Source organism: Periophthalmus magnuspinnatus, chromosome 13 (assembly GCF_009829125.3).
Source record: "Periophthalmus magnuspinnatus isolate fPerMag1 chromosome 13, fPerMag1.2.pri, whole genome shotgun sequence".
Classification (NCBI taxonomy): domain Eukaryota; kingdom Metazoa; phylum Chordata; class Actinopteri; order Gobiiformes; family Gobiidae; genus Periophthalmus; species Periophthalmus magnuspinnatus.
This window is the reverse complement of record NC_047138.1, coordinates 21515501-21540557: the sequence shown is the minus strand read 5'-3', so window position 1 is coordinate 21540557 and position 25057 is coordinate 21515501. Positions and strand designations below refer to the sequence as shown.

At 39.8% G+C, this 25057-nt stretch overlaps 2 protein-coding genes across 6 annotated transcripts in view; both read left to right on the top strand.

The window, feature by feature from the left end:
- LOC117380199 (arfaptin-2-like) overlaps nt 1-5892 on the top strand; it is a 55988-nt gene extending 50096 nt beyond the window's left edge. For 3 of the 5 annotated variants that reach the window (XM_055226049.1, XM_055226048.1, XM_033976960.2), the window contains 3 exons: nt 1947-2104; nt 2604-2778; nt 3485-5885. In XM_055226049.1, coding sequence (XP_055082024.1) covers nt 1947-2104; nt 2604-2778; nt 3485-3640 — 489 coding nt within the window. In that variant the 3' untranslated portion in view covers nt 3641-5885. Of the gene's footprint in view, nt 1-1946; nt 2105-2603; nt 2779-3484 lie in introns of all 5 variants that reach the window. The other 2 variants (XM_033976958.2, XM_033976959.2) reach the window with 1 other exon arrangement.
- Nucleotides 5893-6968: 1076 nt separating this feature from the next.
- The window catches only part of LOC117379836 (FH2 domain-containing protein 1-like), a 30538-nt gene continuing 12449 nt past the window's right edge, over nt 6969-25057 (top strand). Inside the window, 5 exon segments of the mRNA XM_055226047.1 lie at nt 6969-7051; nt 13960-14324; nt 17527-17588; nt 19513-19615; nt 20853-20938. Coding sequence (XP_055082022.1) covers nt 14007-14324; nt 17527-17588; nt 19513-19615; nt 20853-20938 — 569 coding nt within the window. The 5' untranslated portion in view covers nt 6969-7051; nt 13960-14006.

Sequence of the window (25057 nt, the reverse complement as noted above, 5' to 3'; positions counted from 1 at the left end):
AGCATTTGTAAGGACCTACTACTTAACAATATTTTGAACATTTTAGAGTAATATCTGAATTCTTGATACATGACAAAAAAAACTAAGTAGACGGCATATCAATTATTAGCCAATTATTAGCAAAAGACCTATTTAGGGGGTAAAGTAGCTGTCAATTAAGACATGCATGCCAGATTGAAATGTGTGCATATTTTTGCGTTTTTATGTATTTCTGTATAAAATGAGAGAGAGAAACCTCAAGCACAAAAAAAGAACATTTGTATTCTCAAGTTGAGAAATCACACACCTGATTTATATTTTTTCATATTTATGAATGCAAAATGCTATGGCTTTTGAATTTATATTCTCTTGATCAAGAACATACAAAATACATTTTATGCATGAATACAGGTAAATATGCACACAATTTAATTTGGCACGCACATCTTAATTGACAGCTGCCTTACCCCATTCTTCTTATCAAACATGTCAACAGAAGAAAAAATATATAAATTGTACAACCCAAATTCCAATGAAGTTGTGACGCTGTGTAAAACTTTAAAAAATACAGAATACAATGATTTGCAAATCCTTTTCAACCTATATTAAACTGAATAAACTACAAAGACATGCTATTAAATGTTCAAACTGATCATCTTTATTGTTTTTATGCCAGTATTCACTCATTTTCAATTTGATGCCTGCCACACATTCCAATAAAGCTGGGACAGGGACAACAAAAGAATGGGAAAGTTGAGGAATGCTTAAAATACACCTGTTTGGAACATTCCACAGGTGAACAGGTTAATTAGAAACAGGTGAGTGTCATGATTAGGTATAAAAGGAGCATCCCTGAAGGGCTCAGTCATTCACAAGCAAAGACGGGGCGAGGTTCACCACTTTGTGAACAACTGCGTGAGCAAATAGTCCAACAGTCTAAAAACAACGTTTCTCAACGTACAATTACAAGGTATTTAGGGATTTCATCATCTACGATCCATAATATCATCAAAAGATTCAAAGAATCTGGAGAAATCTCTGCATGTAAACGGCAAAAAACAATACTGAATGGCCATGACCTTCGATCCCTCAGGCGGTACTGTATTAAAAACGGACATGATGTGTAAAGGCTATTACCACATTGGCTCAGGAACACTTCAGGAAACCATTGTCAGTTAACATAGTTTGTCGCTACATCTCCAAGTGCAAGTTAAAACTGGACTATGCCATATATACCATGCCAACAACACTCAGAAACACCACCAACTTTTCTGGGCCCGAGCTCATCTGAGATGGACTGACGCAAAGTGGAAAAGTGTGCTGTGGTCTGACGATTCCACGTTTCAAATAGTTTTTTGGAAATCATGGACATCATGTCCTGCGGGCCAAAGAGGAAAAAGACCATCCGGATTATCAGCGCAAAGTTTAAAAGTCAGCATCTGTAATGGTATGGGGGTGTGTTAGTGCCCATGTCATGGGTAACTTGCACATCTGTGAAGGCACCATTAATGCTGAAAGGTACATACAGGTTTTGGAGCAACATATGCTGCCATCCAAGCAACGCCTTTTTCAGGGACGTCCCTGCTTATTTCAGCAAGGCAATGCCAAGCCATATTCTGCACGTGTTACAACAGCATGGCTTCGTAGTAAAAGAGTGCGGGTACTAGACTGACCTGCCTGCAGTCCATACCTGTCTTTGAATTTTATTCAGTTCAGTATAGGTTGAAAAGGATTTGCAAATCATTGTATTCTGTTTTTTTTTTTTTTTTTTTTTTAAGTTTTACACAGCTCCCCAACTTCACTGGAATTGGGGTTGTATTATTGCAATCTGTGTTACGAAAACTAAATTCTGTAGATGAAAATCTATATCTGTGAAATCAAAAAGCCTCCAGTGTCTCAAATAAATAATACATATACATTTAGTTTATTGATTTATTTTAACAGGGATCATGTGGGTGTGTTTTCAGGATGAGTTTGGGTACAATGCAGAGACCCAGAAGCTACTGTGTAAGAATGGAGAATCTCTGCTGGGGGCCATCAGCTTCTTTGTGTCCAGTGTGGACACTCTGGTCAACAAGACCATGGAGGACACACTTTTGACCATCAAGCTCTATGAGAATGGACGGTAAGGAGCAGGGCTCAGACATGGCCAAACAATACACTATATAGAAGTGGACTGAGAGAGTGTGCCGTCACCTACAGTGTTGGGCTCCACCCAAATGAATCCAGTCGTGGCCAGCAATTATACTGGCTGATTTGGAGCCAAGTTCCATATTTGGAATTCCGAGCACAAGTATTATAGAATTCAAAGAGCCAGTGAGGAGCAATGTTGGTGAAGGTACTTGCCCCTAGCAACGGGGCTGTCAATGACCCGGCTAATCTTGAGGAAAGAAGGGAGTGAATTGGTTTGTTATTAATGTTCATATCTTTATTTAACCAAACCAAACCGAATAGTAAAATAAAAACTGCAGGATCATGTAGAGTGGGTTAAAATGTTTAGCATGTCCACCAGTCTAGCTCCCTCTGTCTGCCCTCCGTTTCATCTGGGTTCATGAAAAAAGGGCCTAGCTTTATTTTCTCTTGGCTGACTCAGTGTGGGGATATGTTTGTATGTGGCTGATCAGGCTGGAGTTTGATGCATACCGCTCCGAACTGGAGGAGTTGAGCATGGGCCCACGAGACGCTGCCTCCATGATCCGGATTGAGATGGCCCAGCACGAGTACCAGCACTACAGAGACAAGTATGAGAGACTGCGCAGCGATGTCACCATCAAACTCAAATTCCTCGAGGAAAATAAGGTGGCTTTAATTTTTCTATGTTAAGACGGGTGTCCACTGAATTTCTGATTGTGGGGAAAATTTTGAATCGTAGCTCAAAATGGTAGGTTGTAGGTTTTACACTGACACAGAGACAAATATTAAACTTGTACGACCTTGTACAACACGTTGTACGACCAAAGACGAACTGCAACTTGTATAAACCGTGTCTAATATTTTGGAATCTTGGTCACCGAATGACCCCTCCTCTTTGTCAAACATGTGCCCAACAGTGAATACAAGCACTCCTCAGTAACAGCAGAAGAGCTCTCTCCCAAGATCCATGTCTCTCTGTTTTCCTTTCATTTCATCAAATGTGAAAATAGCTGTAGCATGTAATGGTAGCATGTAGCAGTAGCTTTCGCTAACCATTGCAGTTAGGAAGGTATAACCACACAGAGCCTGGAACCTGGCAGTCACTCAGACACACTTTTCCCGTAGGCACAACTGATCGTGTGCACAATCGCACGTGTGTACGTGTGCTATCGTACAATTTAAATTCCTCATGTCATGCAGTGTGACATCCAACAATCTTATAAGATGAAACAAATGTCCTGTGGTCACCGGGCTTTACATAATAATCATGAAAGTAAATAAAAACATCCATTATCTCCAAACATTGTGTGCTCTACATGTGAACCATAGAAAGCCAAAACTAATCATGTACTATACTTGTGTATTTGTGCAGGTGAAGGTGATGCACAAGCAACTCCTCCTGTTCCACAATGCCATCTCGGCGTACTTTGCAGGAAACCAGCAGCAGCTGGAACAAACTCTCATACAGTTCAACGTGAAACTAAAGCCTCCTGGCTCAGACAAGCCCTCCTGGCTGGAGGAACAGTGAACCTGGAAGTAGAGTACCAGAGAACCAGAGGAGGGAGAGTACTGAAGGAGACTGACCAACACAACATGAATCCTTTGTTTGATAAGTTGTACCACCTATATGACATAATGGACAACACTTTTATTTGTATTTAAAGGTGCCGTACCTGATTTCTTAAAAACATGAAAAACAGTCCATTTTAAGTGGTTTAAGTTATTCCTCACGTACCTTATGCATTCCATACATCCTAATTACTCACCGCAATGACTTTATAAATGTTTTTCATAAGGTCAGAGTGGAATTTTGACTCATGGTAATGCTAACAACAACTAGCATCCTAACAACACACTTCCTGATTATCAGACAATAGAAAACACATTTTGCTTAAATACAGTGGGGAAAAATCAGGTACAGGATCTTTAAGTCTAGAACCTTCTTGCTTTTCTTTAGGCAGAGCAATCATAATTTCTGTCAGCTTCTATTACTTCTGTACAGAGCTACTACTGTGAATATATCCCACATCAGGTTTGCACATATTTTATTTTGTTGTTTTGTTTATGTCTGAAGCATATTCACTTTATCATGTTTATCACTAATACAAATCAACAGAGCTGGAACGCATTGACCCACTGTAGTGCGATATCACTGCAGCTCAAATCTATTTTCCTAACTACCCTAGCCTCTTAAAATATATCATTCTTACTGCACAGGTTATGTCCAATATCAGGACATATGAAAGGAACTGTATGTGGTCTGCAATCTTACAGTTTAAAAATGTATTACAGTCACAACTGAACCTGGATTGCCAGTGCCTTATCTTACACATTGAGGGCACACAGAAGTTTTTCTCATTCTCAGTATATACTATATAATATATATAGATATTATAGCAGTAGCAGAGGCACTGGTTAATGATTGGCTGCAACTGTGGATGCTGGGGTTTAGTTAGTGTCGATTTAGATCAGAGAGTCTTTTTTAGAGTTTAAAGACCTATTGTTGTTTTGTCTGCTACATAGTTATAATCTATAACACCCGTGGATCATTATGTTATAATTTCCCCATTTTAAATCTCAATATTCATCTAAAAAGACTCACTAAAAGAAATAGGTTCACTGACTTCCACATTAGAATGTGTGGTGCCCAGTGAGAGCTGATGTTGCCTTAAACGGCATCACAAGAAAGAGCTGTGCAGCCCCTGTTATCCTGCAGATCACGCTGCTCCAAACTTACTACACGATGCTGCTGAATCCGAGGTGTATTTATAAGAAAATAAAATTGGAGAACAAAGTACAGAGCAGTGGGCGTATACCGGTGGCAGTGAAAATGGAGGTTGATAGGAGGAATGACATCTTGAATACATGAGAATAAAGATAAGATATGCCTTTATTAGTCCCACTGTGGGGAAATTACAGATTACTCAAACATGCATGAATCACTCTAAATACAACTTCAAGGGGGTAAATAAAGCATGGTTAAAAGCTCTAAAAAGTAGATTTTGCAGAATAGATCCACTTTAAACCAACTGGATTTCAGAGTTGACACTGGCAACCCAAATAAGAGACTCATGTGAGGCTCATTCTGGTTTCTTTTTTTTTGTAATTAAGAGCAAATCAGCATTACAGTTATAACTATTAGAAGCTTTATTTGATTTGAACATATCTACCTCTTATCTGGGGTTACAGTTAAGTCAAGTTTATGGAATTTAAATCAAAATCTTAGATACAGTTCCTTTAAGGTAATATTTTTAAGGTAATATTTTTACCTTTTTTTTAGTTATGTCATTGTCTTTGGTATCCTGCTTTGTAGAAACCAACTGTTTACCGACACACACATTAAAATGAAAACACATATTTATTCACTTTTATTCATTCTTTATTTAATCGGTAAATATTCACCAGATGTATTTTTAACAGGCCTACACACTCATGATCCTTATTTTTATATTGTCCCTGTACAGACAATAAATAGTGTAACCATGCTCAGAGAGGCATGCCCAGTGGTAGCAATAGGAACTAGTCTGACAATAACTGTTGAAACTTGAGATGTTAGTGAATACTAACTTTTGAGATGTTATGACAGAGCATCTGCCAGTAGAGGGCAGCAGTGACCAACCTAAACCAGGTCATTTAGTGGGCCTTTTTAACAAAACAAACATGGTTATAAATAAGTTTACTATGTGATGTCTGTAAAATAACATCTCTTTTGGTACATTTTAATTTGCATTCTTCTGCTGTTGTCTTGGTCCTGCATTTTCAATAAAAACTGCTGGATGTAATAATGAAGTTTGTCTTATTTGTCACTCCTATCTTAAAAAGTACTTAATTCGGTGGTCACATTTATATAGCACTTTTCTACCTTCAAGACACTCAAAGCACTTTATATCAAGGAACCACTCTCCTATTCACACACCAATGTATGCAGACATGCAGATGTGTGGTGGGCGTCTTGCCCAGGGACACAACAGCAGAATTAAGGTTGTGCCAACCTGTGGGTCAGTGGATCTGACCACTGGTAGGCTTCCAATGATGTTTATGTCAAAGCAGGATTTAAACCGCCAACCATCAGCTCAGAGGACAAGCACATTCATCTTGCAATGTTTGGCACATAAAATTGCACCTACTTGAGAAATATGAATCTGAAAAATGGATACAGCCAACGCCTTGGGATCCCACCGGAGGAGCTGGAGGACGTGTCTGAGGTGAGGGAAGTTTGGGAGTCCCTGCTTAGTCTGCTGCCCCCACGACCCGGCTCCAGATAAGCGGAATAAAATGGATGGATGGATGGATAAATTAATTAATTAAAATGTCAAAATCAGTTTTGCCTAATTTACCATTAGCTGAAGTTTATTCACTTTTGCTGTATAGTCTGTGGGCTATAACTGTTGTCTATCCAAACCTCTCCAGTATTGTATAACAGCAGCCTTCCCCACCTTAAAATGGTGGTCCCCTTTTGATTATTTCAACACATTTATATGCTAATTTACTTTCACACCGCTTATCACAGCTTTTGATCATACGCACAGTTTATGCACGTGACCACTCAAAGTGTAAACGCTCGATCCACCATGTTTGTAGTCTTTTAGGCAAGACAGCTAGTCAATCTATGTTTTTATCAATCTCTTCTTCTTATCTGGTTAAAATATTCACCCAGAGGACTAGACTTAGGACTTTAGTTTAAATACAGTTATGTTAACTGTATGATTACTTGATTACTTCTAGTTATAGTGCTAGCATTCAAATCTTTATAGCTTCCATGTTTGTGTTGGAGAAGGCGTGGGTTGGGGCATGTATGGGCGGATCACTCAGTTTCACCACCTCTCCTCTCCCTGAACCCAGGCATAGCTGCTGAAGTCTGCGTGGGATAAGTTACGCACGGAGAAAAATACGGGGAATTTCACTGAGGGATTTAATAAAAGACTAGCTGTTTGGAAAGGTAAGTTTTTTGGTATTTTGGAAGGCTTTTACACTCGAATTAGGCAAGTCAGTTTGGCTGACTCTTAGCTAACAATGAGACAGGAGAAAACAAGTGATCAACAATATTTATCTTTATGGAAGCCCGTTTCCGCCATGAAAAAAAAAATAATAAAAGCCCCCACAGTTTTAAACTCGTAATTATTAATTTTAAACTCGTAATTATTAGTTTTAAACTCGTAATTAAGAGTTTAAAACTCGTAATTAGGACTTTTAAACTCGTAATTATTAGTTTTAAACTCGTAATTAGGAGTTTAAAATTCGTAATTAGGACTTTTAAAACTACTAATTATGAGTTTAAAACTCATAATTAGGACTTTTTGGACTACTGTTACGTTAGGGTGTGGGTGAAAATATAAGGCCTATTCACATGAGGCTTGGGTAATATTTTTGCCTATTATTATTTTTATCAATAACAACAGAGGTGGGTAGTTCTCACTTCTTAGGTAACTTTTAAAATATTTTTACTTTCCTAGCAGCATACTTTTACTCCTACCTAAGTAATATTTTTAATAAAATAACAGTACTCCAACTTGACTGAAATGTTTGGTTATTCTTCCCACTGTGAATAAATCTACAAGTGACAAAAGCTTTGTGTTGACAATATGAAATGATTTGAACATTTGTGTTTCTTGCTCCTTCAGATATGATTTAGTTTCATTTTTGAGTTTATCCTATGAAAATGCCATATTTTGTTTATTATTTAAAGTTTTATCCTTCAAATACATTCACTTCATATTATAAATCAGATATTATGTCCCGACAGTTACTCTTTAATTGACTCTCACTTCAGTAGTAGTTTCCCCAAATACTTGTTTCACTCTTACTTGAGTAATTTCTTGGAGCACTGCTTTGTTGAGTAAATATTATTTTGAAGTAATGTTACTTTTACTTGAGTACAATTTTTGGCTACTTTACACACATCTGCTTACCATTATTAGGCCTGAGCCTGGGACAACGCCCCGGCGAGGGAGCCCAGAAAATGGCAAAAATCAAGTAGCAAACACGCCCCGACATGGCAGTGAGTGGTACCAAAAATTAGAACTCGATAAGCTTCAATTGTCACCGAAGACCACAACAAAAAATAACAAAAGACGACTCGGTAGTGCCCCCTCAAACTTTGATTTTCATTGGGCAATGGGAGCCGGACCCGGAAAAAAGTCAACGTAAAAATCGGATCATGGTGAATTTTCAACAAAATCGCAAATTTTTGCAATATTTCAATAAAATATTTCTCTTTCACACATTTTTTTGTTAGGAAAAAGCTAATACAGTGTTTATGCACATTTGTGAGATGAACATAGTGATATGCAAATCGTGGCACTATTTCACAAAATGGCTCTCTAGCACCCTCTTCAAATTCCATTTTCAAAAATTCGTAGAAGACAATCGATTTGTCGTGGACTTATGAAAAAATTCACAGGGGTCTTATTTGTGATGGGGCACAATGTAAGAAAGTCACATGACTGTAGCTGTTATGGTTTGCGAGAAAAATAATGGGTGGGAAAAAAATTTCCATTATTGGCCCTTAGGATTACTCCGGAGGATTACTCAGTCGCTGATTTTGGGGGGAGGGGCAATGTAAGCGGGAACAAGAGGCAAGAACTCCATGGTTGCATGTTCCCCGCAGTCGCATGGGGTGGCGAAGGCCTTTATCACTGCTTGCAGTTATTATTATTAGTTATTATTTTTATTATTATTATTATTATTATTATTATTAGTGGTGGTAGTAGAAGTAGTAAACCCTAACCCTGAGTAGAAGTTTTATAGACTTGTATTAGTCGTAGTAGCATAGCAGTAATAATAATAGTAATAATGGCTTAAGTAGTAGTAGGCCTAGTATTTTTAATCCTATATTATGTCTTGTCTATTACGTTGTTGTGTTGTATAACAGCCGTCTTTTAGGTAATACATTAGTTTATTGCATTAGAAGGCCTACTAACTCATTTAAAACTCAAAAAAACATGAACATGAATAGCTTATTAGTTCTCATATCACCTACTGTACTACTACTATTGTACTACTGTTTATATCTGATGTTGAACTAAGTCAAAATAAGGACTAAAATAGACTACTAGTTTGAAAACATGACTAAACCAGGTCTAAAATAAGACTTATTTCAAATAACATTTCAGGTGGACATTTTACTTGTATATGGGGCGACAGTGGCTCAGTGGTTAGAGTGTTGGTCGAGTCCCGCTCGGACCAAGTTCTGTCATTGTGTCCTTAGGCAAGACACTTCACCCACATTGCCTAGTATGAAAGTGGTGTGTGCTCGAATGATAGGTGGTGGTCGGAGGGGCTGATGGTGCAGATTGGCGTCAGTCTGCCCCAGGGCAGCTGTGGCTACAATAGTAGCTTGCCATCACCAAATGTGGAAATGAATGAATAATGACTATAGTGTAGTGCTTTGAGAGGCTTTGAAAAAGCGCATTACAAGTGTAAGCCATTATTATTATTATATGTTAAGGCTGTGCCTGTGCTGTGGCTCACTGTATGGCATTAACCATGTTTATTTCCAACACCAGCCAGCAGCACCAGGCCAAGTTACTGATTTTAGCTATAACAACACTTGTAATTGAATAAATGCAAGATAGGTCAGTTTAATGCAATGCTGTGAAAGACAAAACAATAATCAGAAAAATTACTTTCTTCTCACATCAATTATCTCAAAGAATAATTCAAGTAAAACTTCATAAATGATAAAATGATATGAAGTAGATACTAAAATGTCAAACTCTAATTTGATGCTAAAAAATTTACTCGATACTCAATACCGATTCCAATACCACAGTAATAATAAAACACTCTTTCTTTAGACAATAGAGTGTGATTTTCAACATGAAATTGTAGAACTTTCTTTTATATTCCTCAGTGGCCCAGGTAGGTTCCATAGTGGTCCATGGGCGTATACAGTATTACTCTATGTGGTCTTAAACTTAGACCACATAGAGTAATATGTGGTCTTGAGCTGTTCTGATACAGCTCAAGATCATTCTAAAGATATTCAGGAAACATTCATTTCTGTCCTGTGAATGGGACTTTTTTAGTATCGATACCTTCTCAAATAGGTATCTAGTTTCGATACTAGTTTTAATATCAATTAGTATGTGATTTGAAGAATTATGGCAACCCTATTGTTAATAAGAATGATTTGTTGTACTAACCCTTGCTGTAGCTGTCTCCTTCCGTGTTCATGGACTTAAAGGAAATCTGAATTGAGCATGTTTATGAATTGTGACAGATGTTTCTGTTGAGTAGTCATTAGTGCTGTAAATGTTTAATTCTGATTGTGTTAGCGTGACTTCATGTGTTCTTCTGACCCATTTCAGATCACAACCACTCTAATTTCCATTTACATCAACAAAGGTTTCTTATCTTAATGTCACGAGAAACTAAATATAGCCTTTTGCAAGTCTTCCTCTTGACAGATTTACACTTTTTTTTATTATACAGGCTAAGCTAAAGAATACATATTGTGCTGGAGCCTGATATATAGTCTATGTCATTATGTCATAATCTGCACATTTTAAAACACTTAAAACGACAAGGAAACAAATTGATGTCCGTGTATAGCAGGGGTCTCAAACTCAATTTACCTGGGGGCCGCTGGAGGCAGAGTCTGGGTGAGGCTGGGCCGCAACAGGTTTTCCCCAAGAAAAACTTTGTTTAAAAAAATTACAATCGTCTCAAATTTCTTTATTTTTATTTTTAACACAAAATACGATGAAAAATAGATAAACAAATTAAGAATTAATCAGAAAATACATCAATCAATCCGTAATAAATAACATGAATTGTCCTGAACATGAATTGAACATGAACTGTTCTTCTGAACATGGCTTTTCGCCTACTCCTTGCTGCTAGAGACCTGGCAGTGCTTCCTTTCACATAGCTGAACCACATTTGGCTTGAGGGAGGAAGCAGTTGAGACCCTCAATATGGCTTGAAGATGATCATCAGTAAGTCTGGACCTGTACTTGGACTTATTGAAGTTCAAGGTGGAGAAGAGTTTTTCACACAAGTATATGCTCCCAAAAAGGCACATGGTCCGCTTGAACATTCGGCAAAGCTCAGGGTTCCTACTCATTGTTGCGGTACAGCATATTTGAGGAGCGCACCGATAAAAATGTAACAAGAGTGAACGCACACAGGGTGTGGACGCGCACTGGGCGCGCATCAGATGAGATGAGTGAAGTTATTGAATGAAGATGAGCTGTAACTGTCCTGCCGTGTTGGTTTATTTAAGCAGGACATGGACATGCTGAGGACAGGGTTACGCGGCTGGAGGAGGTGTCATTACAGAATAAATGAATCTTTCGTTCGTTACATAAAGGAGGAATAATAGCGTTGAACAAGGATGCAGAAAGGATTGTAACCATCGTGCGGATGGATTCTGCTTTAGCTTTGTGGATCAGTGACTGCAGGAAAAAGAACATTACGCTGGAAACCAACATCAACAACACATCAAACAACATCATCCGCACAAAAGCTAAAACGCTTTATGAAACACTACAGGGGAGCGGCGCCAGGACGAAGAAGAGGGTCAGAGGAACTGTGAAATACACCTGACACGATATTAATCATTTCTTATGTGTCCAGCATCATAGGTTGATCATTAAAATGACATTTGTTACAATATTTCTAAAAGCTGTAATTTTTATTTACAGTATAGTATAGTATTTGGCTAGTATAGTATTTCTTTCTATAATACTGTGCTTATTATTATTATTATTATTAGTATTATCTACGAAGGTCTGAACTTTGAGAGTGTTTAAAAAAAGAGAGAAATGTAAGAAAATGTTAAAAGCTTGTCTGACGGTGCGACGCTATAATTGGTCCGGGTTACCGGGGACTGTTATTACCGATGGACAGGTGTCACTATGTGACTGCAGACTATCTCCCCGTCCCATTTCGGCACGAAGGCAGAGGAGCACCCTTTGTTGGCCGGGTACTTTGAACAGCACTTCGAAGTGTACTTTGAAACTGTGCATATGGCGAATTGGGACACGGCCAATGACCAACAAATAACGGTACGACCCTATAATTGTTCCGGGTTAGCGGGGACTGTTATTGCAGATGCACAGGTGTCACTATGTGTCCGCAGACACAGGACCTCATATTAACTCTCTAAGTGCCATTGACGTGCATGTGTAAATATATGAATATATTTATGTAAATTTATATACGTGTAATATCCCGCTGAGCAGCAACTTAAAAACACCTTTTTTGTGTTGTGAACGCAACGCGTTCGGACGAATGTCCTCATGTGCTCAATAGAAACCAGGCACGGAAGAAAACACTCCATGGCAGCGCTGCTGTAACTTTCACTCATTGAGAAATGTTTCTCTGCATCACACCCGGCCGATGTCCCGTCCCCAGAGCCATATACCCCACTGTGATTGGTAGGTTCGTTCAGCTCCGCACACAACACTGTAAAGTGCCACACATATCAAACTCGCGGGCCGCATTAACATTAAACTTTCATATTAAGGCGGGGGCTGCAAACTACCGGCCCCAGGGCCACAATGGGCCCGCGGGCCGCGAGTCTGAGACCCCTGGTGTATAGAAAACAGCGGTGCCCAGTGTGAGCAGACATGGCCATAAACATAACGCCAGAACAAAGAGCTGTGGAGCTGTCAGTCCCTCCTATAGATAGCTGCAGATCACACAAGCGAGCAGTAGATTTTTTTATTATTTTTTTTTCATTTGTGCCAAAATGAATACGCCATGCTGGGAATCCTGCACATATCACAGATTAAGAAAAGGAAATTGGAGAACAGAGTGCGTATAGAGCAGTGGGTGCATGCCGGTGGCAGTGAAAATGGGGGTTGATCAACAAAATGGCATCTTAAAAATAAGTGATTAAAGATTGCTCAAACATGCACAAATACAACTTTGAGATGGTCATTTTTCTTCTTTGCAAGTTTTAGTCCTGGTTGACTCAGCTCACAATTCATCACAGTCTAATGGAAATGCCATTTCAGTGCAGTTATTGTCAGAAAACATGCCTCAATGGGGTCTTATGTAGCGATAGAGCGATATATTGGCCGATATTTACTCTTTTTAGCATATCGGCTATCAGCCTTAAACATTCCAGCACAGCCTATATTTTTGTTTTGGTTGTTCTGCTGCCTGAAAAATAAACATAAAGTGCAAAGAGATAACTAACAATATGACTACACTGCTCCTTTGAAGTTTTGTAGTAAAAAAGGGCTGTGAGTGCGTTTGTGGTCAATTTAAATTACGTAATTTGGGGAAAATCAGCCCAAAAATATCATCAGAGCTTATCAACGATTGTTGTCTCTGGATTTTAAACAATCGTTCTCAGCACCTGCCATGAAAAAAAAAACTATATTGATCAATCTCTAGTCATATGATAAAACCTGCTAGCTTTGTGATTTTAGACCTCTACAAACATGCTGCGAAATCCATGTGACTCTTGCACAATTATTTCTATGACTTAACAAAGTTATATGGAACCTTTTACAGGTTCATTTTTACAGAAATGGGTTGTATTCAAGTGACATCACAACATTCTTGAATCCTTTTAGTTTAAAATTAATTGCTATTTAACTGTCAGATTACAGATTTGTTGACCGAGTGAAAACAAAGTTTGCTCGGTCAATATAAATAAACAAATGAAGTCATTTTTGACAATAGTTTTAGAAAGTAGTGTGATTATTCAACCACAAAGATGTGATTAGTATGACAAGTTTGTGGACCCTGTCCCTCAGATATAATAGTAAGGTTTGTTTGGATATTTCTTTCAAAAACAGCAAATCTCCCATAGAATTATGACATCATCAAATTGTAGAACTTGAATGCAATCTATAAATGAACTAACTAACCATAACTTCTACCTTTCAGCTCTCCGACTATGAGAACCTTGACCATTTGCTGAAAGAACACCCAAGATGCAGCCAGAATGCCCCTCTGCTCCCCCTCCACCACCTCCACCACCCCCACCACCTCCTCCTCCCCCTCCTGCCCTCGGTCTCCCCTCTCACCTCAGCTTCACCCAGCACCGCTCCACCATGAGAAACTTTAACTGGGAGACGTTGCCTAAGCACTCGGTCCTGGGTCGGCACAACATCTGGACAGAGGACCGTCCGGATGGGGAGTATGAACTGGACACGGAGCACATGGAGGAGCTGTTCAGTAAGAAGCAGGTACACGACAACAAGCTCAGCCGACAGAGCCTCAGGGGGCTGCAGAACCCTGGAGCACAGGTGGTGAGTGGCACACACTGTTAGCTGATCTTGCATTCAAGCTGTAGGATGTGATGATTGTTTCATTTGGAGGATAGGGGCTGTATAATGTGGCTCACACTGAGTTCTACACATTTATCAATTTGGGAGGACTCTCAGGAGGACCTATCAAACGAATACACCAAGGTGATTGGTCGAAGCACCACAACAGTGAAACAAGCAGACAAATTTGTAACATCCAGTTGAGAGAAAAGCACAGACATCTTCCTTATTCACCACTGCACAAAACACTCCCCTCCGGATGTTTTTCAAATAGAAAGTAGTCCGTATTTTGCTAAAATTGGCTGAAGTACATCTGTTGGCATCACCATGTTTGTTTTAATTTGTTTGAGCACTTCACCTTTGGCCCCCCCAAACCACAAATTCATGAATCCACTCTCCGACCATTCTTTGGAGTTTTTGAACTCACAAATATCGTGAGAATCCATCCTGCTGTGCAACTTAATTAAATAGAATTGTATTTATATAGGACATTTAAAATACAACTTAACCTTCCCAAAGCGCTTTACACAAAAGGTAGAAAAAATTTATTTTGTTTCTGGCTCATTGGCTCTTTCGAGCAAACTTACTTGCACTTACAATTGTGAGTCAGAAACTTACTTGTATCAACTGGTGGACAGAGCCAATGGACCAATCAAAGAGCAGCATTGTGGTTTAGGTGGTTTAAGAGCCCAAAGCAACCAAAACCAACTGAGGTACATAAGCTGCTTTTAATACAAACAGCAGAGAGAAGTGCTTTTTGAATAGAAAAGATTTCTGTGCTTTTATCTGTAAAGTTTAATAAATGCTCTGATCTGAAGCTCCGGCCAATCAGCCTCAAGATGGAGGGTTTGCCACATGCTTGTTATTTCTTTGCCTGGCATCGTGTTTTAAATTGCTCCTAAATCAAATGCGATATATAACTTGGTCTGGTGGTGCAACCTGCTTGTCACAGGGTAGATAGAATTTAATGCCATATTGTGGAACATTCCGGGCAAAGTAACATCTCCATGGCTACAAGAAGGTTGTGGTCTCCCTACAATATTTTTTGGGGCTCAGTATATATTGTGGGTATTTTTTCTTTGCAATAGTAGGGAGATTTCTGATGAATAAATAAAAAATATTATCAGTTCATGCTGCCATTTTTTGGTTGGAGTTCAGGCTTTTTTAATGATACTGTATTTTAATATTGGTTCACTGGGATTATCCTGCTTTGTGTCAGTGGCATAAAGTATTTTCAATATTATCGTTTATCGCAGTATATCTCTCTAGCAATTGTGCTTTAAAATAAAATGTGTTACACAGCCCTACGTTTATCACCAAATTATTAAAGTGCATTAATAAATGAAAATATTATTGTTTTGCCTTGAGACTATCAAAGCGACAACATAATGTCTGTCTTTAAATCAATACAAGGGTGGGGCGGCCATATTGACCTCAGTGGTTGCTTAGGGAGGGGGCGGGTTATTATTGCCTCATTCATGAATCATACTCATAGTCTGCACAGGGATATAGGATAAAGCAGAAACAGCTCCTTTTCAGCACCTTTCTCTGTACTCAAGATAGCACAGGGGTTAGTCATTCTAAACTACATACAGTATTTATATTGTTGAGCTGTGAATACCAATGTCTAATTTAATGATTACAAATAGAATGGTTGTTGTGTATTGCTCCAGTAGTTTTATATATATATATATATATATATATATATATATATATATATATATATATATATATATATATATATATATATATATATATATATATATAATATAGTCAGCATGCTGTCTGCATCTAATTCGGAATAATCAGGAAGTGCACCTTTGCGTGCTAGTTGTTGTTAGCTTTACCAAGTTGTGAAGAGCCCTTGCTTTGGTAAGTGAGGAATAACTTTGTACCACAGCAAACCGTTTAAAATTAACTAGTTCTATTTTCCACATTTGAAAACTTAAAATCAGGGCGTTTAATTGATTTTATATGAGTCGAAGTAACAATGGGCCAGTATATAATTTTATATATTTCTGCTTTGAGTGAATGAATGTGGTGCATTTTGGGTTTCTTGCACTACTTTTGTTTAAATGCGTTTTTTATAGTATAAATGGCAAAAAACTGAAATTGAAACTGGGACAATATAATGGACTAAGTTATAAGTCACAACATTTTCAACAAATTATTTTAGGAGCCACAACTAAAAATACAGTAAAAAATTCAGGAAGTCAAAAGGGAATTCACACATTTTCCAGATTCCTGCACAGAACATTTATATCACATGATTTCAACACTGGTTTTGTTTACATGCACACAAAAATCTCATTATAATCTCATTATTGGACCTTTAAGATAAATGTTGTTGTAAACTGCAAAATCTGACGAGCAATCAGAGGGACGATAAATCTGATGATTTTGCTGTTTAAATGTAATTTTATAAATCTCATAATAATTTGTTTGTGCGTACATGTACCTGCAGGCACGGTGGGATACAGATAAAATCAAAATGGTAAATGGTCACATTTTTATATTGTGCTTTTCAATTGGTGTTTGTAAACTAATATGAAAGTTGCCGGTTCGAATCCTGCTCTTGACATAAACCCACAGGTTGACTGTGCGTTTCCGTCTCCCACAGATACAACGGTACAATACGGTACATCTTCATAGTCAAAATATGTATTCTATGCAGTAGTGTTGTCATGATACTAAAATTTCAAATTCAATTTCAATACTCCAAATAGACTGATACCGCAATGATGATAATAAGAAAAAAGACTCTTTTTTTAGACAATAGAATTTCATTTTCAACATTAAATGGTAGTGCCTTCTTTATATTACCATGTGGCCTTATATCTGCCATCCCTCAGTCATTCAGGTAGGTTCCATAGTCATCTGTGGTTGTATATGTGGTCTTATACTTGTTCTGATGCAGCTCAAGATCATTCTAAAACTATTCAGGAAAGGTTAATTTCTGTCCTGTGAATGTGAGTATCGATACCAGCTCAAATGAGTATCTAGTGTCAATACTAGTTTTAGTATCGATTAGTACCTGATTTTCGATACTATTGACAACCCCACTATGTTGTATACTGTTAAATGTTATTTCATATTGGTTGCTAAAGACAAAGTTTATTGAGTGTATTATTTTCTTTTCACCCAGAATAACACTTGAGTACTTCTCCGCTTCTTTGCTTCACAGACGTCCATCCTGAGCTCCAAGAGAAGCATGAACGTTGGAATCTTCCTGAAACAGTTCAGAAGGTGAGTCACAGGGTTGGAGGCATGAGGGCTTGGTCCAGTAAGCTCCTAGTTTCCCTCCGTGATCTGCCCTGAGACAACAGGAGGATAAACATCAGAGGAGTGGCGGATGGACAAGTTTTTAACACTCCCCTATTCAGCTCTGATTACTGCAAAAAGTGAATCACATGAATTCAGAATACTTTTTGTTTTGAAGGGTTTCAAAATTTCAAGTTGGGAATTTTTGGGACTGAGCAGAATGTATGGAAATTAATCAGCAGAGGTGGGTAGTACTCAGTTACATTTACTTGAGTAACTTATAAAAGAAATTGTACTTTTCAGAGTACATTTATAGCAGCATACTTTTACTCTTACTTAAATCTGTTATAACATAATGATCCACGGGTGTCACAGATTATACCTATAGAGAAGGCACAAGCACAATAGGTCTTTTGTCATTCAAATTCCATTAGCAAATTATAAATTAGATGTTATGTCCTGTCAGTTACTCTTTAAGTAACTCTTACTTGAGTAGTAGTTTTCCTAAATACTTTTCTACTCTTACTTGACTAATTTGGACCACTCCTTTGTACTTCTGCTTGAGTAATATTATTTTGAAGTAATGTCACTCTTACTTGAACATATTTTTTGGCTACTCTACCCACGTCTGTTAATAGGAATAAAAAGGAATTAACACAACTGACGGAATTTCTAAGCTACTGTAAAATGTACGAAAATGTATTACAATTCATATGCCTATTTTCAAGTCTAGTTTTGATTGGTTTTACTATTTATTTAAGCATTCTGTCAGTGATTTTTTTTTAAATAGTTTCAACATATTTCTGACTGCTTTTTAAAGGGTCTATATTATGCTATTTGCTATTCTGATTATTATAATGTTGTTTCCTCCTCAAAAACATACCACAGTTAAACACACAAATGCTGCATATTTAGGCTGAGTTAATCTTTCAAAGTGAAAACACTCTGTTCCATTTTGTGATGTCATGTGGTAATACAGGAAGGGCTCTACTGTATTTTTAAACTCCATACACCATCACTAGACTCATTTGGATGATTTCAGCCCTGGAATTTCCAATCTCTACTAAACAAACAAGCTAAAAGGCAGCTGTTAACATGAAAACTACCACTTTATGACATCACAAGGTGGAACAGGGCATTCTGAGCTTTAGAGATGTAGATAGACTGATAATAAAGGATCACTGAAACGTGTGGATGAAACAAAACACAACTTCATATGTTTTTGATGAGTTAACAGCATTATAACATGGCTAACATAGATACTGTTGGCCTACAAAAATTGAGCCTTGAAGCAAGTCCTAAAATCTAGAGGAACATATAATAAATCTAAACTGGTAAAAAGTACAAAAGATACGTTTTCCTCATTTGAATTTAAGTTTTTTAGATTTTTTTTTTTACAGTGCATAGAAACACTCCCTCTTCAGATCGCTGCTACGCGTCCAGGCAGGTCCGTGTGTCCGTGGTACATTTCAGTTAACTTAGTGATGAACAGGATCCATGGAATGTTTTGTGCAATGAATGCTTGGCCCCGTGCTTGTTCAGAGGAAAAATACATGCCTTCAAAGTATTATGACTTACAGTTAGTCTAGTTATGTCTAGTTATGATCTCATTTTAAAGGCAGTATTCATTTGTATTTGATTATAGTTCAATAATCATGTAAAAAGTATGTCAAACCTTCCCATTTCAAAAACAAAGTAATTCATTGCTCAATGTTAGTTCTGCTCCTTGCACAAGTATGTGAGCAGGCACAGGCTTGCAGACAGAGGCAGAGAGAGTTTTGAGATTTTCAGGAACAGATTGTAGACACAAATCAATCATTATGTATTGGCTCATAAGAACACCTATGGCTCATAAGAGCACCTAAACATGGTGTGACTAATCGTCTCTCTCATTGTTCTTTCTCTGTAGGCCCATTCGAGAATTGATCAACGATATAAAAGTTGGGAATTACCTGAGCTTTGGGACAGGGAAACTGAGAGAGCTGTGCAAGATGCTGCAAGATGAAGATGAGGTAACTGTGGTGCTAACCGTTTTGACTTCTCCTTTCCATTTGTAGGCTGCAAAAATACTTAAACAGACTTGAATTCATTACAGCCAAAAACTGCATAGTTTCGACTGCATTTTTCTAATTCTTTACATTTGACCTTCAAGTAAGCTAACCCTATTCTGTCATGTTTTTAATCATGTTATAGTTGTTTCTCCTTCCCCTTTAACCTCTCAAAGTTGTATTTGGAGTTAATCACGCATGTTTAAGCAATTATTATTCTCCTTTAGTCAAGACATCATTTTGCTGATCAACTCCCGTAATCAGTGACACACATAGGATTCTGCAGACGAATTCTTACTGGACATCCACACAGCCAGCCTTTTTTGTGTACCACTCTGTTTGAAAAGAGCAAGTCTTTCGTACCATAGTCAGGAGCAAACCCTTTAGCTCCGGCGTTGGTCATCCTTTAATTATAACCTCCTGGTTCCATTTAAAAAGTAGGGTCAGACAAGAAGAAAAAAAGTGAATGGATTGCTAAACTTGACTTGCTAACTCTAAATTGTAGCCTGCTGTCACTTATTCTGCTGGCCCAGGAGTTGCAAGAATCCCTGGGCTCATGAGTGCCCTTACCATGAGGCCAGGTAACTACATGCTTCACCCGGCATCTTTTTACAGCCGCTTTAGAAAGCAGTAGCTGTCACTGCTGAGCGTACAGCACAGTCAGTCCATGGTGAGGCACAAATGGCTGGTGTTTCTTCGCACGTCTCTTCTCAGTATTTGAACAGTAAAAGTAAAAATTCTGCAATTTTGAATTTAAAAAATGATTAAAATTGCAAAGTTAAATAGAATATAACTTTATTGTATAAATCATTGGATAAATATAACCATTTCATTTATTTTTTCTCTGTGATGACAGGTGAGGCACGGCCTCCCCTGACTGCACGTCACTGTTTTCACTGTTGATGTATATTATGATTTAAAATGTTCAAATTTTAACATAATGATCCACAAGTGTCATAGATTATAACTGTATAGCAGACACAAGCACAATAGGTCAGCTTTAAACCAACTGATATAATATGTATAATAAGATCTCATCTAGCGCAGTGGTTCCCAATGAGGATCTAATACTAATACATGATTTGAGCAGGTTCTGAATGTCAGAATTATGATGAATTCTTGATGAACTGAACTATGTGAGGAAGTACACCTTTTTGAAGTTTTCAAATTGTAAAAGAAGCATATTTTCCTTGTGTTTCAGTTAAAACAGCTAAGGAATTTTAAAGGAGACCACTTCTCTCTTCCGGAAGCAGATTTGTTTATGCTAATGCTGGTCAAGATCCCGAGGTAAGGCCTAAATACATAGACCTTCAGCCTTCTTCTTATTGGCCCAGGGACATTGTTCTTCCTCGGTTTCTTATTATTTTTTTCTCCCCAAATGATCGCAGTTTTCACCCCCTGATCATCAACAAAAAGTTCCACATGGAGGTATGGGCTCGACCGGCCCGGCGAAAAATTTGAGAAAATATGCATCGCGACACTGTCCCACGCACACTGGCTTGACGGCGCCACCTAGAAATTAAAAATTTTTCAAATGAATTGGGAGGTGACACACATATTTTGCCCTAGCTCGACAAAATTCGCACCAGTGATAGAGCTCATAGAGACAAGGATAAAAGCCAATCACAGCAATGCCCTATGACGGACAGGAAGTTGCCCATATTGGATAAAAAATGTGCCACTTTTTTCGCTACATGTTTTCAAAACGTATCTAGTCCCAGGTTTTTGGTCCAAATGAGCTCAGATTTCACATGCCACATGGGTTTTCATAAAACATCCACGTTTTAAAGGACAAGGACCATCCATCCATCCATCCATCCATCTTCTTCCGCTTATCCGGGGCCGGGTCGCGGGGGCAGCAGTCTAAGCAGGGACTCCCAGACTTCCCTCACCCCGGACACGTCCTCCAGCTCCTCCGGTGGGACCCCAAGGCGTTCCCAGGCCAGCCGAGAGACATAGTCCCTCCAGCGTGTCCTGGGTCTTCCCCGGGGCCTCCTCCCGGTGGGACATGCCCAGAACACCTCCCTAGGGAGGCGTCCAGGAGGCATCCTGAGCAGATGCCCAAGCCACCTCAGCTGGTTCCTCTCAACGTGTAGGAGCAGCGGCTCTACTCCGAGCTCCTCCCGTGTGACCGAGCTCCTCACCCTATCCCTAAGGGTGCGCCCGGCCACTCTGCGGAGGAAGCCCATTTCAGCCGCTTGTATCCGCGATCTTGTCCTTTCGGTCATTACCCAGAGCTCATGACCATAGGTGAGGGTAAGAACGTAGATTGACCGGTAAATCAAGAGCTTCGCCTTCCGGCTCAGCTCCTTCTTTACCACAACGGACCGATACAGCGACCACATCACTGCAGACGCTGCACCGATCCGCCTGTCAATCTCCCGCTCCATCCTTCCCTCACTCGTGAACAAGACCCCGAGATACTTGAACTCCTCCACTTGGGGCAGAGACTCACCACCCTCCCGGAGAGAGCAAACCACCTTTTTCCGGTCGAGAACCATGGCCTCGGATTTGGAGGAGCTGATTCTCATCCCAGCCGCTTCACACTCGGCTGCAAACCGCCCCAGTGCCTGCTGCAGGTCCTGGCTCGAAGAAGCTATCAGGACAACATCATCTGCAAACAGCAGAGATGAAATCCTGTGGTTCCCAAACCAGATCCCCTCCGGCCCCTGGCTGCGCCTAGAAATTCTGTCCATAAATATAATGAACAGAACCGGTGACAAAGGGCAGCCCTGGCGGAGTCCAACATGCACTGGGAACAGGTCTGACTTACTGCCGGCAATGCGAACACAGCTCCTGCTCCGGTCATACAGGGACCGGACAGCCCTTAGCAAAGAGCCCCGGACCCCATACTCCCAGAGCACCCCCCAAAGGACACCACGAGGGACACGGTCGAATGCCTTCTCCAGATCCACAAAACACATGTGGACTGGTTGGGCATACTCCCATGAGCCCTCGAGGACCCGATGGAGAGTATAGAGCTGGTCCAGTGTTCCACGACCAGGACGAAAACCACACTGCTCCTCCTGAATCAGAGGTTCGACTATCGGTCGGATTCTCCTCTCCAGTACCCTGGAATAGACCTTACCGGGAAGGCTGAGGAGTGTGATTCCCCTGTAATTGGAACACAGCCTCCGGTCCCCCTTCTTATACAGAGGGACCACCACCCCGGTCTGCCATTCCACAGGTACTGTCCCCGACCGCCACGCGATGTTGCAGAGACGTGTCAGCCAAGACAGCCCCACAACATCCAGAGACTTGAGGTACTCAGGACGGATCTCGTCCACCCCCGGAGCCTTGCCACCGAGGAGCTTGCCAACCACCTCAGTGACTTCAGCCAGGGTGATGGACAAGTCCGCCTCTGGGTCCCCAGTTTCTGCTTCCTCCTCGGAAGACGTGACAGTGGGATTGAGGAGATCCTCAAAGTATTCCTTCCACCGCCCGACAAAGGACAAGGACCAAAAAATTATATTACGGACAGGGGTCATTTTACATGGTTGGCCACCAGGGGCGCAAATATATTTAAAAAAACAAAAATATCTTACACGCACAGGCATTGGTCTACACAGCTCGAATTCACATCACACAGGTATCATTTGGCCATTAATGTTATGCACTATGAAGTGTAACTAAACTCAACACTATAGTCAATAATCATCCATGTTTTGTGTATATTCTTTACGGTTTATGTGTAGCAGGCCCTCAAAATATGACTTCATCATTGGAAATGAAAATTCCCACTCCACTTTGACATACATACAAATTAAACCTATCTAGTCCTTGGTTTTTCATCCAAATGAGCTCAAACTCCATGTACAGATGTAGATTGTCAGTAATCATCCACGTTTTGGGGATAATCTTTACGGTTTATGCATAGCACGGCTTCAAAATATGACTTTGTTTCCTGTTTCTTTGATTCCTCACGGACACATGGATCAGATTTCTCAGCGAAAAATTTCATAAATTTGGCATTGCGAAAATGTCCCACGTCCAGCAGTTCGACGGCGCCACCTACAATTTCACCCCTATGGGAGAGGAGGATGGTAAATTTTTGACTTCATTTCCTGTTTCTTTGATTTTCGCTGCGTGATTTCAAAACGTATCTAGTCCCAGGTTTTTGGTCCAAATTAGCTCAGATTTCACATGCTACATCTACACTCATGGGTTTTCATAAAACATCCACATATTCTCCAAATTCCACGCTGTTTGCCTATACGCCTCCGCCGAATAACGCCTTCATTTCCTGTTCCTTTGATTCCCGTTCACCGACACATGGATCAGCCTAAAGAGCTCAAATTCTGATCACTGATGCAGAATAAAACTGTGAATAGAAAACAGTATTGAGCACGTGTCCAGTGACCTCTATAGCGCCCCCTACTGTACACGTAATGTACATGATTGGCATGAAATTTGGAGAGATAATTGTAGGCCTCAAAACATAACAAAAAGTCCATTACACCATACCTGTATGCACGATGTTGCCATTATACGCCATTATAATGCGATGGCCACGCTGTGCTCTAGAAAGGGTGTGAAGGGGGGGGGCGGATAGTGGCCGGGGGGTGGCCGGGCGGGGGGAATGGTGCGTGTGGGTGGTGGCCAGCCCTGGGTGCTCGCGCGGGGGGCGAGGGCCATCATCGCCGCTTGCGGCTTTAATTAGCACTCGCCATTCACAAAGTGATGGCGAGGGGTATTGTTCTTCCTTGGTTTCTTTTTCTTATTATTAGCCCTCGCCATTCACAAAGTGATGGCAAGGGGTATTGTTCTTCCTTGGTTTCTTTTTCTTATTATTAGCCCTCGCCATTCACAAAGTGATGGCAAGGGGTATTGTTCTTCCTTGGTTTCTTTTTCTTATTAGCCCTCGCCATTCACAAAGTGATGGCGAGGGGTATTGTTCTTCCATGGTTTCTTTTTATTAGCCCTCGCCATTCACAAAGTGATGGCGAGGGGTATTGTTCTTCCATGGTTTCTTTTTATTATTCTTTTTCTTTCCGCTCAAATGATCCCATTTTTTACCCCCTGAACATGAACGAAAAGTCCCACATATATATGTAGGATCGACCGGCTCGGCGAAAAATTTCATAAAATTGGCATCACTACAATGTCCCACGGACACAGGCTCGACAGCGCCGCCTAGAAAATTCAAAATTTTCAAATGAATTGGGAGCTGACATGCATTTTTCGCCGTAGCTCAACGAAATTCACACCAGTGATAGAGCTCATGGAGACAAGCAAAAAAGCCAATCATAATGCGGCCCTAGGGTTGACCGGAAGTCGGCCATATTGAATCAAAAATTCGCCAATTTTTTCACTGCGTGTTTTCAAAACGCATCTCCTCCCAGGTTTTTGGTCCAAATGAGCTCAGATTTCACATGCTACATCTAGACACATGGGGTTTCATAAAAC